A 15,047-nucleotide genomic window follows, 5' to 3' on the forward strand; every position below is an offset into this window, starting at 1 on the left:
ATTGCTAACTAGCTAACTGGACTATTTCAGAAGTGTGACAGTTATCACAGCTTATCAGTTAGCTACCTGCATCCACAAGCATAACTATAAGCTCCTCTGCTTCATCCACTTCATCAACATTTGAGCAGTTCCTAGGCTGACGATTCTTATYGTCAAGATCAAACTGGCCTGCTAGCATCCATTAAAGTCCATTCCTACTTCTGCTTTGTCTTTAGAGCTTATTAAAAGTTCCGGTGGACATAAGAACACTGCTAATGTCAGATGTCCTTAGTGAGCCACAKGGCATCTCATAGATACAATTATGAAGAGTATTTTAAACATTTATCTACAATGTATTTTCTCTGTCTGTCACCTTCTTAAATAGCTTTATAAATGTAGCACAGCAGTCAACAGTCTCTCAGCTAGAAGCTTTTTTCCTGTTAGAAAAATGCACAACTGCCAAGTGAGGTTTTACATGAGCCAAAATTTCTGGAAAAATTCTGAATGACTTTGGGTAGCTTCATGCAATCCTTTAATGTTCCCACTAGGGTGTATCAGGGATTTCCAATACCTCCAGGCTTATATATAAAACTGTGGAAATTTTTACCTTCTTCAAAATTGCTTATTTATTTACAGGAAAATTTGAATGCAGTCACCTCAGTCTGTACCTCTCAGTCTCTCTGCCAGGTTCCTGTAAGGATTCAGAAGGCTTCATTCTTTCTTTTTCTCACCAAAACCATAGTTTACCCTGGAGTCTCAGGACAAGGSTGAGGCATACAAGAGTACTGGCAGCAGCACTGTGTACCCTGGCCCTGGTCAGCTCCAGTGAGTCAGAGTTATGAGAGGGCAACGGCTCGGTGGCTCCTGTGGCTGCTTTAGCACCTACCAGCCAAAATGTGCCATGCCTTAGTGCAGCCTATCTCTTCCCCCTTTCTCACCACGTATCTGCAGGACTCCAGCACTTTGCTCTCCAGGGTTGCAGACYTGCCTTTTGTGCCTAGATGTGCCCACGCATTTCCTCTGAGCACCCTTTGAGGTGGCACCTCAGCATACAGTCCCCATGCCTAAGCGATGTGGGAGCCTACACATGAGCTCAGAGGCCACCCACAAGCCTCAGTTACGGGGTTGGACATCCCCCCTTGAAGGTTTTCAGGTGGTCCTATTAGCAAGGCTGCCCACTGCTCCACTTCCTCAATGGGCACATGCCTCATTGAAGCTGTCCACCACAAGCAAGGGCAGATCCTTGTGTGTATTGACCCACTCTGCCTGAGGAGTCAGGTCCTGGGGAGCACTGTGTTTTACACAGCTGCTCCCTCTTCAAATTTTGGGCTCCACCTGGGGAAACAGACTGCTAGTGATTGGGCCAAATTCGGGGTGATCTCCTCTCCAGCCACCACACTTGTTCGACAAGAGGGGTTGGAAGAGCCATCAGGTTGTTACTTGGATGCTTGCAGGTTTTTGGGAGAGACCTGAATGAATCACAGTTTTTGTTTTGCTCTGGAAGCAAAGAAAATTGTGATTAGCAATGACAGGCAGCCCTCCTCAGTCATATGTGAACCATTAGTAATASTTTTTTTCTGGAAAGGAAACCCCCGAAAGGCATCTGAGGTAGATCTGAGTGAGTGAGAGAGAATAACTAATGTAATAAGTCAGGAGGAAATAGGATTTTTGAATTTTAAGGACATTTACAAAATGCATTAGGGGGAAAATGTTCAGCCTGAAACTATCATTTTAAGAAAGAGCTATAAAGCAAAAGGGAAATTATTTCCTCAGCTTTTTTCAGCTGGCTTCCAGCACAGAAGCATATTCCAGCTTAGCTTTCCAAAATGCTTTCTAGGGGATACCTCCAGATACCTCCTGATTCACTGTAGTTGTTCTCAATAAAACTAAGTCATCATTACTAAATGGTCCATTTCATTGATGAGTTTTACCACTTAACCATCCTATTTGAAGTCAGTGACACATAACAGGACAGCTCCAGATATTTTGTTAAAAATACATCTCTATTCTAAGTCGTTATTCAACCAGGCTATGGCTTTGGCATGATGCTTCAATAGTCATGATGACTTCAGGARACACTGAATTAATGMAGTTTCCTTTTGTGTGTGTGTGTGAGAGATGTTGTATAAACTTACTAGCATGCTTCAGTTTTGTCTTTGTCATACTTATATAACTCACTCCTAAAATAAAAGGATACATGCCTTTAAGAGCACAAATATCCTAAAGTTTCTCTGAATTTCTTTTTCTAAGTTTTTACCCAAACAAAAGGCTTCAAGCTTTGTTTGAACATGTTAGAAGAATCCATAAAACCATCCCCAGGGCAATCTTTGTTTTTTTCAGTGCCTTTAACACCAGTTCTTCCCTTTCAGACCAAATATCTACCTTCAGGGGAATTCTGATGCACTACAGTAATTCTCAGTTTGCAGTCAGCTCAATAGTGCGGATACTCAGTGCTTTTTKATTGGGTGTCCAACCTCAGAAAGCATGTATTACACTTCAAAAAGCCCGCTTGACTCGCTCTATCTGGGTATTTTTGTTGAAAATAGAAAATAGTGCATTTTATAAAAAGTGAAAGATAAAGGAGTATGAAACCAAACACCAGCCCTCGGACCCTGCCAATGATACTTTGATTTCTTCTGAGCCACCTCTTTGCCCCCAGTTTCTGGGGAAAGTGGCTGTGCCAGGGATGCATGAGGATGCAGTTTGGGGGCTGTTTGATGCTTAAGTACCATCATGACTGATTGTGTTAGGGAAGGGAAGGAGGTGTTCTTCAGCAGCACCGTTTCACCTTGTAAGCTCCAGTGCTCACAGAAGATCTGGCCCTGTGAGGGCAGAGTGGGAAACAGAAAGGTCCGATGTAATGACCCTAGATTCAGCCATGGAGATGTCCTCAATTCCATTTTCTCTGTGGGTGGCATATGCTTAGTGTGTATTTCTTCCTTTGCTGGAAGAGACAGGCCAGACTTYAGCATAATTGAGGGTTATCTTCATGAGGCAGAAGAGAAAGTATAACCACTGCAGTTTTATTTAGGCCCTGAGAAAGGTCTGGCAAAATAAATCACATTACAGCTTTAAATAAATTAACTTCTTTTGAAAGCACTCCAAGGAAAGCAGAGGTCTTGATTCATCACTGTTACTTCAGCACTGTGTTGGTTTAATTTCAGAGAGTCTCAAGGGTAAAAAATGAGTAGCACGCGCCTGCTAGGGTGTTTTTCTTCATTCCTAAATTGCTGGGTATAGCATCTTCTCATTATTCCTACCTGACCAGAGCCCTTTTGAGCTAAATTCTTTTTGCAACTCTGCATAGGAACATCTCTTAAAGCAGCTCTAAGAAAGAGGACTCAGGCACCCCAAGTACACCTTAGACAGCATTTAAATCTCTGAGTTCAAGTATGAAACCCATAAAGAGCCATCCTGGCTGCTGAGGCTCTGTGAGGCTCTGGTCTTGYCAGCATTTTGGGTCTCTACACTCCTGTTAGTATTTTCTCCTTCTTTCATGTCACTTCTGGTGGAAGGAAGGACACCTGGAACTGACAAGAGGCCATATCCAATATGATCAATTCAGGCAACTCACTTAATTGGGGTCAGACATCCTGTGGCACATACCTAAGTCCCTTCTAAAAACAGTAAAGGAAGGCAGGTGCTCCTAAAGATCCCATATCTCACATTCCACACAACAAGATTCAGGCCTGTCTTCTTCCCCAGGGAGTAGAACCAACACTTCCCTCATCACCAAAGAGGTCCCTTGTCATCAGTCTCCAAAGGCACCCTGTGAGATCAGAGTGTGCCCTGGTCTCTGTGTTGAAGCCCCAGTGCAACCAGGAAGGCCAGAAATGGGATCAGAAAGAAAGCAATGGAGAATCTCGATTCTCACCTGGGAGCGGAGAAGAGCCTGAGCTCATGGCTTTGGTCCTTGAATGGAGCAGATAGATCACAGATCATTCAAGAGGTTAATGAGCCCAGGGTGGGTACAGTTACACACTGCACACTGGCAACAGTAAGCACAGCCCATCCGTTGCATTTCTTGGAGAAACAAAGCAAACTGTACAGCAGTRCAGTGGAAAACAACACCTTCCCAGGAAGCAAGCAATGTTCAAGCCCACAGGTAACACGTTTGAAGAAAAAGCCTAAACACAAATTGGAATGACTGTGATAACCAGCCTTGCTGTAGAAAGGATGATTATTTGCAGAGGTGAGGACCGCTGCAGACCTGAGTGTGGGATTCCTGTGGCCTGAGAATGACAGAGTCTGTTGCTACCCCTAACCTGTAATGCATAATATTTCATACAGCTCCTCTATCACAGTGGATGGACCTGCTGGCACAAAACGATGTGTTTCCTTGACAGCTTTCCTTCTGAGACACTAGAGGATTACAGAAAAAGCACCACCACGCTCTGAGTCCTGTTACARTCTCCAGGAAGCATTTATGGTTTTAAGTTCTAGCTCACCCTACTCCACACTCCTATCTTATTCCTAATCTGCAGATGCACCCATATTCAAACAGGGGACAGACTTTGAGATTAAGCTCTTCCTTTTGGCATTTCCACTTTCTTGTCTGGCCAAGGTGTCCTGCTTGTGACCACTGCACAGGCTGGAGGAAAACTGGAGGAGGCTGCAGAAAGGGGGCACAACCTGACCCCGACTGCTGGAACAGCCTTGAGCTCTTACTGACTCCTCTCATAGCAGTGTGCAGGCAAATAAAGTTTTATCTTTGATATGATACAATATGGCATGTCCTACCCTAGCAGATGGTGCTAGCACAGATAGTAACTTTCTCTTGTTTACATTACAGCACCCGCCTTGCAATTTCCTTCATGTGTGGAAGAATACAGTTTTCATTCACCTTTTTCTTTTTTTTTTTTTTAATAGCAGAATGTGATGAGGTCTGCAGTATTTTTTAGTTCCTGGCCAAGTATATTCTAACTCAGATTAGCACAAAAGGAAGTTCAGCATTTCATGTGAATTAGTTTTGCCCTTGCAAAACCGCATTTTGGACCTTTCTTACCTTCTTATAGCCAGTGAAACATGGCTAGCTGAAACATCCAGGGAAGCCTAAGTCTGTGAAATGAAATACAGTTATCAAATCTGCTTTCCTGGCTCAACAGGATTAAGTGAATGCCTTTTTAAAATAAACTAGGACTTTTGTTTTTATATATAGTCTGTCAGAGCAATACAATGCCCTAAGTATACATCATTCCCTGCTGGAGCAGGGGGTTGGACTAGATGATCTCTAGGGGTCCCTTCCAACATCCACCATTCTGTGATTCTCTGATACCTTCCCTCTGGGAAGAAAGGAGGTGAGAATAAACCATATGTGGCAAGTATTAGTCACCTTACTTAGGATGAACCAAAATGCTGAGCGTGGTTTAAGAACCACAGGGACAGAATAAGAATATGAAAAAGAGAAAAATATTTTAAAAAAAGAAACAAAAGAAATCCAAAGCTTCATTTTAGAAGGTGATGATCACCTCTTGTCTATTCAAACCAGTTTACTCACACCTACATCAAACTCACTTGTTTTTTTCTATAAGGAGCACATAATTACCTCATCCCACAGTGGTTAAAGATAGCGTTGTGAACTCCACACGACTTGCTCAAATATCTTCCAAACAAAGTCCACTTCTGTTTTGCTGTTGTGTCACTGCTGCTGCTGTGTTAAGACTTCTTGAGAAGAAGAACAATCACACACACTTCTGCTGCACAAAGAGAGCACACAAAATTAATTTCTGCAACACAGGAGATTACAGGAAATAAACTGCTTACTCTTGCAGAGACAAAGCACATGACACTAACAAAGAGTTTCTGTTTGCATGTGTTTGCACGTGCAATGGACTGTGGTGCCTTAACCAGAATTCAAGGACTTAAAACCTGTTTTCTCATTTAGAAATGCAGTTTGACATAGGGTGACAATTTATATGGATTTGAATAATCTGTTTGTAGAAGGGTTTTTTTTTTTTTTTTTTTTTTTTTTTTTTTTTTTTTTTTTTTTTTTTTTTTTTTTTTTTTTTTTTTTTTTTTATTATTGGGGGGTTTTTTTTTTTTTTTTTTTTTTTTTTTTTTTGAATATAATTCTCCCTCAGAGAAAAGAGGAGAGAGAGCTTAACCAGGTGTGCTTAAATAACAAGGTGTCAGGAAAATAATGGCAAAAGCCTGAAGCGTAAATCCTTGTGGCTCCCTGATGATAAGTTTGTAATGTTATCGATAGATGTCTCTGTGATTGGGTATTTTTCAGTGAGGGGTCAGATTATATCAGACATATTTGAAAGATATCAGGTTGAATAATCCTGAGAAAAGAAATAATGTCTTGGAGCAAAGGGGATGGTTGACTTTATACCTGCATGAATCATATCCCACTTTAGTAGGAAACGAAAAGAATAGATTAGGTAAATTGAGGGAGGAGGAGGTGGATTCCCTATGTTTTTTGGAATAAAACCAAATGATTTAACAACTTTGATATGTAAATCTGTCTTACACATAAAGATTGATCATTTTACACACAATGTGTTGATCTCATATTTCTAGGAAAAAAATGGGTTAAAAGCGTAGTGTATTTAGCTTACTACATCTTAGTAGTGAGATTAACAATGGTAAAATAAAAGGTAAAGTGACAGAAAAACCCACACTAAAGACTAACACAATATAGGCACTTTTGTTTTAATGGAAAATATTTATCTGGTAAAATAACAAAGGGACACATCAGTATTTAATAGCACAACATTATTCTTGACTGTCTAAAGGTAAAACACCTCAGAATCTGTCACTGGATATGTATACACTAAAGAGTGTAATTTGCCTGTGTCCATATGCATGACCAGAACCTTACTTTCTAGTTCCTGAGAAACAGAAAAATAGGAGCACTATTTTATTCCAGACTTTTTTTCACACTTTACTTTTCTGAAGTAGTGTCTTTCATACTACTACAGAGTATAGAGAGTCTCATGTAAACTCATTTGAGGCACCTTCATCCAGGTGACTCCCAACATCTAGGTAAACTCCTGTTTGCATCCAGGAATGTAAACAGACTGTCTGCAATAGGAAGTTTAGAGCATCTAAGCTGGACACTTAACACAGGATGCCTATAGGGTGCATTGAAGTGTGGCTATGACAACAAATCTGTTGTGTAGGTGTATTATCTAAATGCTTCTGTTAATTTTCCTATTGAAATAATATCTATTATTACAGGCAATTGTGTCTACTCACTGAAGTCATGCGCCTGACAGATTTTACATCTGAATTCTTCTTAGATTGCAAGGCATCTTTCCACAGGAAAATCAGAATGTTTTAGGAAAAATAAATAAACAACAACAAAAAAAATCCCACAAATCCTATTGCCTTGAGGAGCAATGCCACCAGCAGTCAAGGGAGAGATGGTGATTGCAGCCCAGTGTGAGGCAGTGCTGCCTCAGAGCACTGCAGTGCTCCAAGGGACCACAAGGCCTCAGGGACTGCAAATTCTGGCCCATTGGGACAGAAGGACTTYGGGGACATTAGGGCCCTGGGGATGACAGACTCACAGGAACATAATGAGAATTTCTGTGCAACACTGGTTATACAGGCGGTTTGTACATTTGTCATTCAGGAAAAATTAAGCAGCATGGTAATCTCTCCACAACACACAGAGCAACCCACCAAGCTTTTAGATGTGTCCTTTACCATCTCAAATATTTTCTACTCTAGTTAAACTGAAGATGACAACAGTACTGAGGCAAATACTGTCAGGACAAATTCCTACACACCTCTTGACTTTAAACAAAGATGTCAGCAGTGATTTTACTTGCTGCAGATTTTGGGGATGCTCATGTTAAGATGTCTTCTTTAAAGACCAAGTCAACAGCAATATAGCCTGTAGCAGTATATGATGGTTCAACAAACRATGAGAAGCTCTCATAATATGCCTTTTCTTTTTAATGGGATTGATCTGAAAGGACAGTAGGTGTTATGGAAGTGAGAACTGTCATTGCCTCAGGAACGGAAGTCTACTTTTTGATACATTTGAAGATCTCACTGTCTTAGCAGTGGGTTGAGGGATATAAGTGGACAGGAAAGTATCTGAGCTGGGAGGGAAACTCTAGGCTTGAACTAAGTGTTGTTGCTGTTTGAGAGCTTTACTCCAGAAACACACCACAGCATGTGATTCAAAGGTTTTTCTTCTCAGAGGTAGGCAAGATTTTTTTTCATGTAAATAACAACAACAGYTACAGCAAAACTTTACCAGGCAACTGTTATTGCCATTATGACTTGGACAGCCTAAGGCTACCCGTGACTATAGTACAGTCCCTTATTTTGTAGAAAACTACTCAGGATGGTGAGCATTCCCCAAGCCCCTCCAGAACTCAGTCCTGTGTCTTCAGAGCAATTTCTGTCACTTTTAGTTTTGGCAGCCTAATGGGAAGACTACTTTATGAAAATTGCTAGGGACAGACATAGTAAGAAAAAACCAAAGTGCTATTGTTAGTGTACTTGCAGTCCTGGCATTTTATGTTTTCTGACCATAATATAGAAGTAGAAATCAGAGGTACAGTCCCCTGTAGAAAAAAAAGATTTTAATTTATAACAGATGTAGAGTTGGCTGAGGTCAGTTCAGAACCTAGCATACCATTGTAGACATCCTCACTCAAGAAACAGGCTTGAAAATCATAGAATAGAATCATAGAATCATTATGATTGGAAAAAACCTTCAATATCACCAAGTCCAACCATAAGCCCCTCAACATCATGCCTACTAAACCATATCCCTAAGTGCCTCATCTACATGTTTCCTGAACACTGCCAAGAATGGTGACGCCACCTGGGAAGCCTGTTCCAGTTCTTGACTGCTCTTTCAATGTAGACATTTTTCCTAATATCCTATCCTATCCTTGTCCTATCAGTAGTTATTCTGGGGAAGAGATTGAACCCCACTCACTACAACCTCCTTTCAGGTAGTTGTAGAGAGCAGTAATGTCACCCCTGAGCCTCCTCTTCTCCAGACTAAATAATCCATCTCTCTCAGCTGCTCCTCGTAAGATGTGCCCTCCAACACCTTTACCAGCTTCCTTGCCATTCTTTGCACACACAAAGAAATGAAGAGTAATTAAATAAAAAGGTGGAAAAACTGTATCTGAAGACAGACTGCAGAACATTTTTCTCTCTTCCATATCTATTTTATCATTCTAAATTTCTTTTTTGGATGAATAAAGGGGCAGGTTCTGCTTATGAGCATCTCTATGTGAAATTTGCCTCTTCCATGTTGTCCAGGAAAAGCAATCTCRCCCTAGTCCTTCCAGATTTAATGTTCTGTGCATTTTCTTCTTTGATAGAAAGCTAATTTTGATTTTAGCACAAATCTTTCCATTTGTAAACAGATGATGAACTTCTTTTGGATGCCAAGGCTATTTTGATCCTTCAGCCTTCTTCTACAAAAACACATTTTTTTTTTATTTTTTTTTCCTCTCTTTCAGACTTTTTAATCCAATGTTTGTTAGGCATGTTGAGGTATTTTAATGACTCTGATTACAAGTTGCTGGTACAACGTCCCTTCCAACAGTCACCAAATAACCAACACTTGTTAGTAGAGATGAGGAATTAATCATCGTGCATTAGGATAATTTCCTCTTCTTTTTCTTTATTTCCACCTATGTCTTATATAAAACAGTATCCTAATTAGTCTTCAGCAAAGAATAGTTCCATTTYGCTCATTAAAACAACAAAGTGATACAGAAATTTCTGTCCACTGACTAGTTCAGCTGGTTAATAAATTCATTCAGTCTATTTGCAGTCTTTGAAATTGAGGATATAGTGGATTCCGTAGAATGGGTTGCTGTAAGGTTTCCAGCAAATAATCTGCAGGAAGCATACATTGCAACTCTCAGTCTGTGACATGTGCAACAAATATTGCACATCTCTTTCTAAATTGCCTGCTTTTTTTAAATTGATTTTATTGGCTTTCCAAGACTTTCTATATGTATAAGGTAAAATGCCAATAAGCCAATTCTATGTTCAATAAATAGAAAAAAAAAATGCTTTCTTTTCCTCAGAATATAGGTTAATATCATTAGTTTAAATCTCTGTCCATCTTGACTTTAGACCTTGAAAATGTTAGCATTAGAATTAGAATAGAGTTCAGAAAAATGAATTGCTTTTACATGTGTGGATTCTGCGCTATGTATAGTCACCTCTCCAGCAAATTTCACTCAGAAATACTTATATAGTGTATATAAGCAGAAACGGTCTGCTTAATGTAGATCATTAATAATAATGGTCTGCCTAATGATATTCCTGGGGAGCAGACAGGAATGAACACAGGCCTAATGCAAACCCTACTGAAGTCACCAGGAACCCTTCCACTGTTACACTGCAGCTTTATGGGCTATGTGCAATGGCAGCATAGAAAACAGAGACAACTACACACTCTGCTACATTTACAGAGGGATTAAAAGACAGAAATACACACAGACAAGCAGAGGCAGGACAGAGCTGCCCTGGTACTTGTTACCTTCTGCAGAGACTCACGCTAAAGGGGTGTTGGGTAAGTAACAGCTGCTCATACTTTTAACACAAGCATAGCCAATTTGTATGAATTTGGAGGAATTTCTTCATTTTTGTTGGACCTGCTGTTCCAAATAAGGAACAGCACCCTGCCTCCTAACTATCCTAGGAAAGACTGTTATCTAAATGTTTTCACAGAGTCCTCTTAACCTTGAGCACACACAATGGCATGCACACATACACAAACACAAAAGCAAAGMAATTATTCATGTGGTTCCCAAATGATGGCAGGAATACAAGATAAATTAAAAAAATAAACCACGGGAATACCATAATCCAGGTATAATCTACCCCAGTRACATCAACTGCTCAAAAAAGCCTGTGAGAAGAGGATTCAGCATATGAGGAATGTGAAAGGTTGAAAAATGGTGCATGGTGTCTCTTGCTTCATGATTTCATGGTTTTCAGTGTCAGCTGTTGTTCCTCTGAAGTACTCTTCTTTTCCTTTGCAGAGTTTCTTACTGATACATCTATACTTTGCTTTTCTTACCATGAAGGTCTCAGTCATTGCAACCCTTTTTGGTAAGTACACCTGATTTGCTATATTTATACTAGTTGGAGTGAAGCTAGGCCAAGGATTCCTGGAAAGCAACAATATCACTTTAAGATTATGAGTCTGCATGCTACACGCTTGGGAAACACTGGTTCTCTGTTTTGCTCTGATTTATCCAAGAATACAGGGCTTTCAATGACCAARGAAGATTGATTGCAATAAGCCAAGCATGATTTCTTCATGTACTTTACTTATGTATCTCTCTTGGACAGAGATAGARTCATCATGTAACCTAGCTGTGCTGTCTGGCTTTCATTTCAATGTTCCCATACAATATTCCCTCTAGCTGAAACCCTCAAAACTTGCAGGAGATTGACATTTAACTTTATAGCTAACCATAYAGTTCTTCTCTCCTTGCTACAAAAGGCAAATCATTTTATCTGAATAAAATTATTATGCCCTAACATTGTATTCAGCCAAGACATTTACCTTCTTTTGTACTGTCTCTCTTTTCTCTTCTTAAACTAAAAGTTATCCTTGGTAACACAATTATGCCAATGAGAAAAGGCCCCGGTGGTACATCTACACATTCTCACTTCAGTTTCTCTTCTTTCTTTTGAGCAAGTTCTACGAGTTATTAAGTCTGGAAACTCTCTGAAATCAGTCTGTGGGAGAAAAGCAAAGAAAGAAATACAATTGCTATCACATATTTTAGTAAGATTAACCTAACAATTCTTCAGAGAATCAAACAACACATCATAAAGCGTTTTAATTCCTTCTGAAAGGTCAGACCAGGGAAGGGTAAATAGGAAGGTGAAAATATTTGCAAGGTTATTACCCATAATATATTGCTTATAAGATAAGCACACAGAATGAAGAGTTTTAGTGTGTCATACATTTCTCAGGTAAACCTGACAAGATAAACTGCATACAGAGAGAGAAAGAGAGAGAGATGTTTTAACCTGTGCGTTTCATTCCTGCCATTACAGTTTTCAAATCATAATTAGGCTTACTGAAGGAAACAGTGCCCTTACTGCAACATGCCACACTGCACACAGCCCAGAGCCCATACAGCCCACACAGCCCATAATGCTGTCTGGTAGCCCATAAAGGCTACCACCAGAGACCAATGAATGAAATTACACATTGCACTATGAAGGACACCTCACAAAGGCTGTTAAGAAGACGTTTTCTCTCCATAACTTCCCAAGTGTTTTATGCACACAGAATTTTGCATATCCTTAGTATCTCTGTCTCACTAACTATAAAGTATTTTCATTACTTATGAAAATATTTGGATCTTTCATGATTTTCTTGACTATGTGTACTCAACAGTGTCTTTTGACAGCGAGTTCCGCAAACTGACATGTGATTGATTTTTAATCCTTTTGAAAAATACTCAAGTATAATAGACATCATCTTGTTTGCAAAGTTCAGAAAAATAATTGTGACTTAGAATATTTCCATCTCATTTCTTTAGCCAGTTGAGTCAAACTTATGAAATCCCATATACAGGAAATTGTGGTGACCAATGCTGCTGTCCACCATTTTCCTCATACTATTTTTTCTTTGTTTTAGGTATATTTCTTACATATACATATGCAACTAAGGAAGCAATGAAGAAGACTAAAAAGACTAAGCTATGTAAGTGGTCCCAGTAGCATGTTTGGTTGCTTTACAGAAGTCAAGTCTGGTGTAGAAAAAGTCCAAAATGAAGTTATATTTTGGTAACCCTTTACAATTCTCTGTAGACACAGTGGGAACATATATTAACTAACACATACTGTTAGTGAAGTCACATTACTGAGTAAAATATGTACTACTAAATATATGTGAACAATATATCACATGTTTCTCTCTTAAGATATGTATCCATGGACAACCAGGAACTGTACAAGGATCATAGTACTAAGGCTGCAAAGAGACGTAACTATGTGAAATGAAGGTGCTGCAATATGAAGACATCTAGTTAGCTAGCATAAAAGAGGTGAAATATGTCCTATGTGCAGGCCTCTATAACTTTAAGCTCTGCTCCCAGAGAAACAAACATTCAAGGTCAAAAATGTCCACAGACTTTTCTGTTCCTCATGAGTTACAGCCACCTCCCTCAGCRTAGTGGTTATGAAGATGCATAACACGTAGGCATTGCTTGCATCCCTATAGTGTTTGTGTAAGCATAGGAGAGCAAAACTTCCCTGTCACCCAGCTCATGCATTTCATAACAAGRAATCATTCAATCTGACTCTCCAAAGATTTTGTGCTCACAGATGTACCCCAGATCGACTGTGACATCAAGGCGGGGAAGATCATCAATCCAGAATTCATTGCAAAATGCCCTCCCGGATGTCAAGATATCAAATACCGTGTTTATGGCACAGACATTTATGCTTCTTTTTCCAGTGTGTGTAGTGCTGCAATCCACAGGTGAGTGAGTTTAAATGAGCCAGATGTTCAGATAGAATCATTATTTCAGTGTAGGGAACTCTTGTTTTTTTCAGATTCTTTGCAGTTGCCAGTGCCTTGCAGGTTTGATTGCAAGCTGCTGCTCTAGTAGAAAACACATGAGAAAGACTACCATATTATGATTCAAATCATAAAATGCTATCAATCCTGCATCCCAAATGAAATCAGTCATGTCTAAAGATGCTTCACAATATTAGGAATGTCCTGAGATCTGCAGATCTCCCATTTTTGYATAGCAAATGACTGTTCTTGCACTATAATTATTTGAATGGAAGAGAGGGACAAGTTGTGCAAGCAYTGGCATTCTTGGCACCAAGAATTGGCACCAATGATGAAAATATGCAATTCACATAGTTCCGGGATTAGCTGGATGCCCAGGGCTCAATTTAATCATCCTCAACACCAAATGCTGAGTAATAGTCTACGGGAAAGGATGCTACAGTAAAGGACCGCAGGAAAGGAGAAGGATGCACAGAACATGTTTTGCAAAGTTTTGTTTGCCATGTCAAAATGTGCAGAAATCTTAAATGGAGAATAACTTGGCATCAACAACACAACAATTGTAGACTGGATGCAAAGACCATAAGATCCAAGTGAAAACGCAGTGAGAACTCGTAGTCTGACTGGCATTTTGACTTCATTTTGAGCACCACTGTGGTGCTTCTAGTTCTGTGAAATAATGAGTAGCTGAAACTTAGGCACTTTGTACTGTATTTGAAAAGCAATTTCCCTTAACAGTGTGTTAGGGACCTGGAGCAGCAGTGATGGAGAAAGGAAAAGAGTTTTGTAAACTTAGGTGACACCAGCAGCATCAGTGCTGGGATCTTCTCTCTTCTCCCTCTCTTCTCAGTCCCACCCTGTGAATTGCTCTTGTTATGTAATAAGCTGTTCCTGTATGAGCTGCTGAGATCAAAGCAAAGCTTTTGGCTGCTCTGTGAAGCTCTCAGCAACCCACTCTGTGGATAGATATGTCTGTGCGATACCGCTGCCATCTCCTGGCTGCCACCAGGCGTGCTCAGCTCTTGGCTGAGGAAACGACTGTCAGGTGGCTGGCAGACAACCAGTCCATTCTTCCCTGAGAGAGCTGCACACATGGAACCGTGTGAATGCCCCTGCTAGCAGAGCTGGCCCCAAGTCACAGCCTTCATTCAAAATGATGACAGTGAATACCCACAGTTCAAATGCTGGCTGTCTGTGTTTTGGGGGTAGAACATCTCTATTTTCTTTGTTTGCACTTTTAGCTTATATGTTGTATTCCCATAATCAGTGAATTCCCTTTCCTTGCAATTATTTTACCAACAGCATCTTGCAATCACAAGAGAAGTCTACATCTCTAGCATATTCTTCATCACTTTTTGCTGTTCATTTCTTATTTTCCAGCACTGTGTAATTTTTGTCAATTGTATTATCCCTTTATAGTAGCATCTTGGTTTCCATACTCACCTAGTAATGTAATGGCCAGGTTTCATACACTGAAAGTTTTTTGTTTGTATTGAGATATGTATCGCAACATATGATGCACAGCATTTAGTGTGTACCACACACACAGCGTGTCAGCTTTCAGTAACATCTTGTTGAATTTGCT

The 15,047-nt window shown here is 39.9% G+C and overlaps 1 protein-coding gene across 1 annotated transcript in view; it reads left to right on the forward strand.

The window, feature by feature from the left end:
- The first annotated feature begins 10,964 nt into the window (after positions 1-10,964).
- The window catches only part of VIT (vitrin), a 34,692-nt gene continuing 30,609 nt past the window's right edge, over positions 10,965-15,047 (forward strand). The window contains exons 1-3 of the mRNA XM_026051189.1: positions 10,965-11,028; positions 12,578-12,643; positions 13,267-13,423. Of these exons, the coding sequence (XP_025906974.1) occupies positions 10,998-11,028; positions 12,578-12,643; positions 13,267-13,423 (254 nt within the window). The 5' untranslated portion in view covers positions 10,965-10,997. The remainder of the gene's footprint in view (positions 11,029-12,577; positions 12,644-13,266; positions 13,424-15,047) is intronic.

Source organism: Nothoprocta perdicaria, unplaced genomic scaffold (genome assembly GCF_003342845.1).
Source record: "Nothoprocta perdicaria isolate Ctin4 unplaced genomic scaffold, notPer1 scaffold_73, whole genome shotgun sequence".
NCBI lineage: Eukaryota > Metazoa > Chordata > Aves > Tinamiformes > Tinamidae > Nothoprocta > Nothoprocta perdicaria.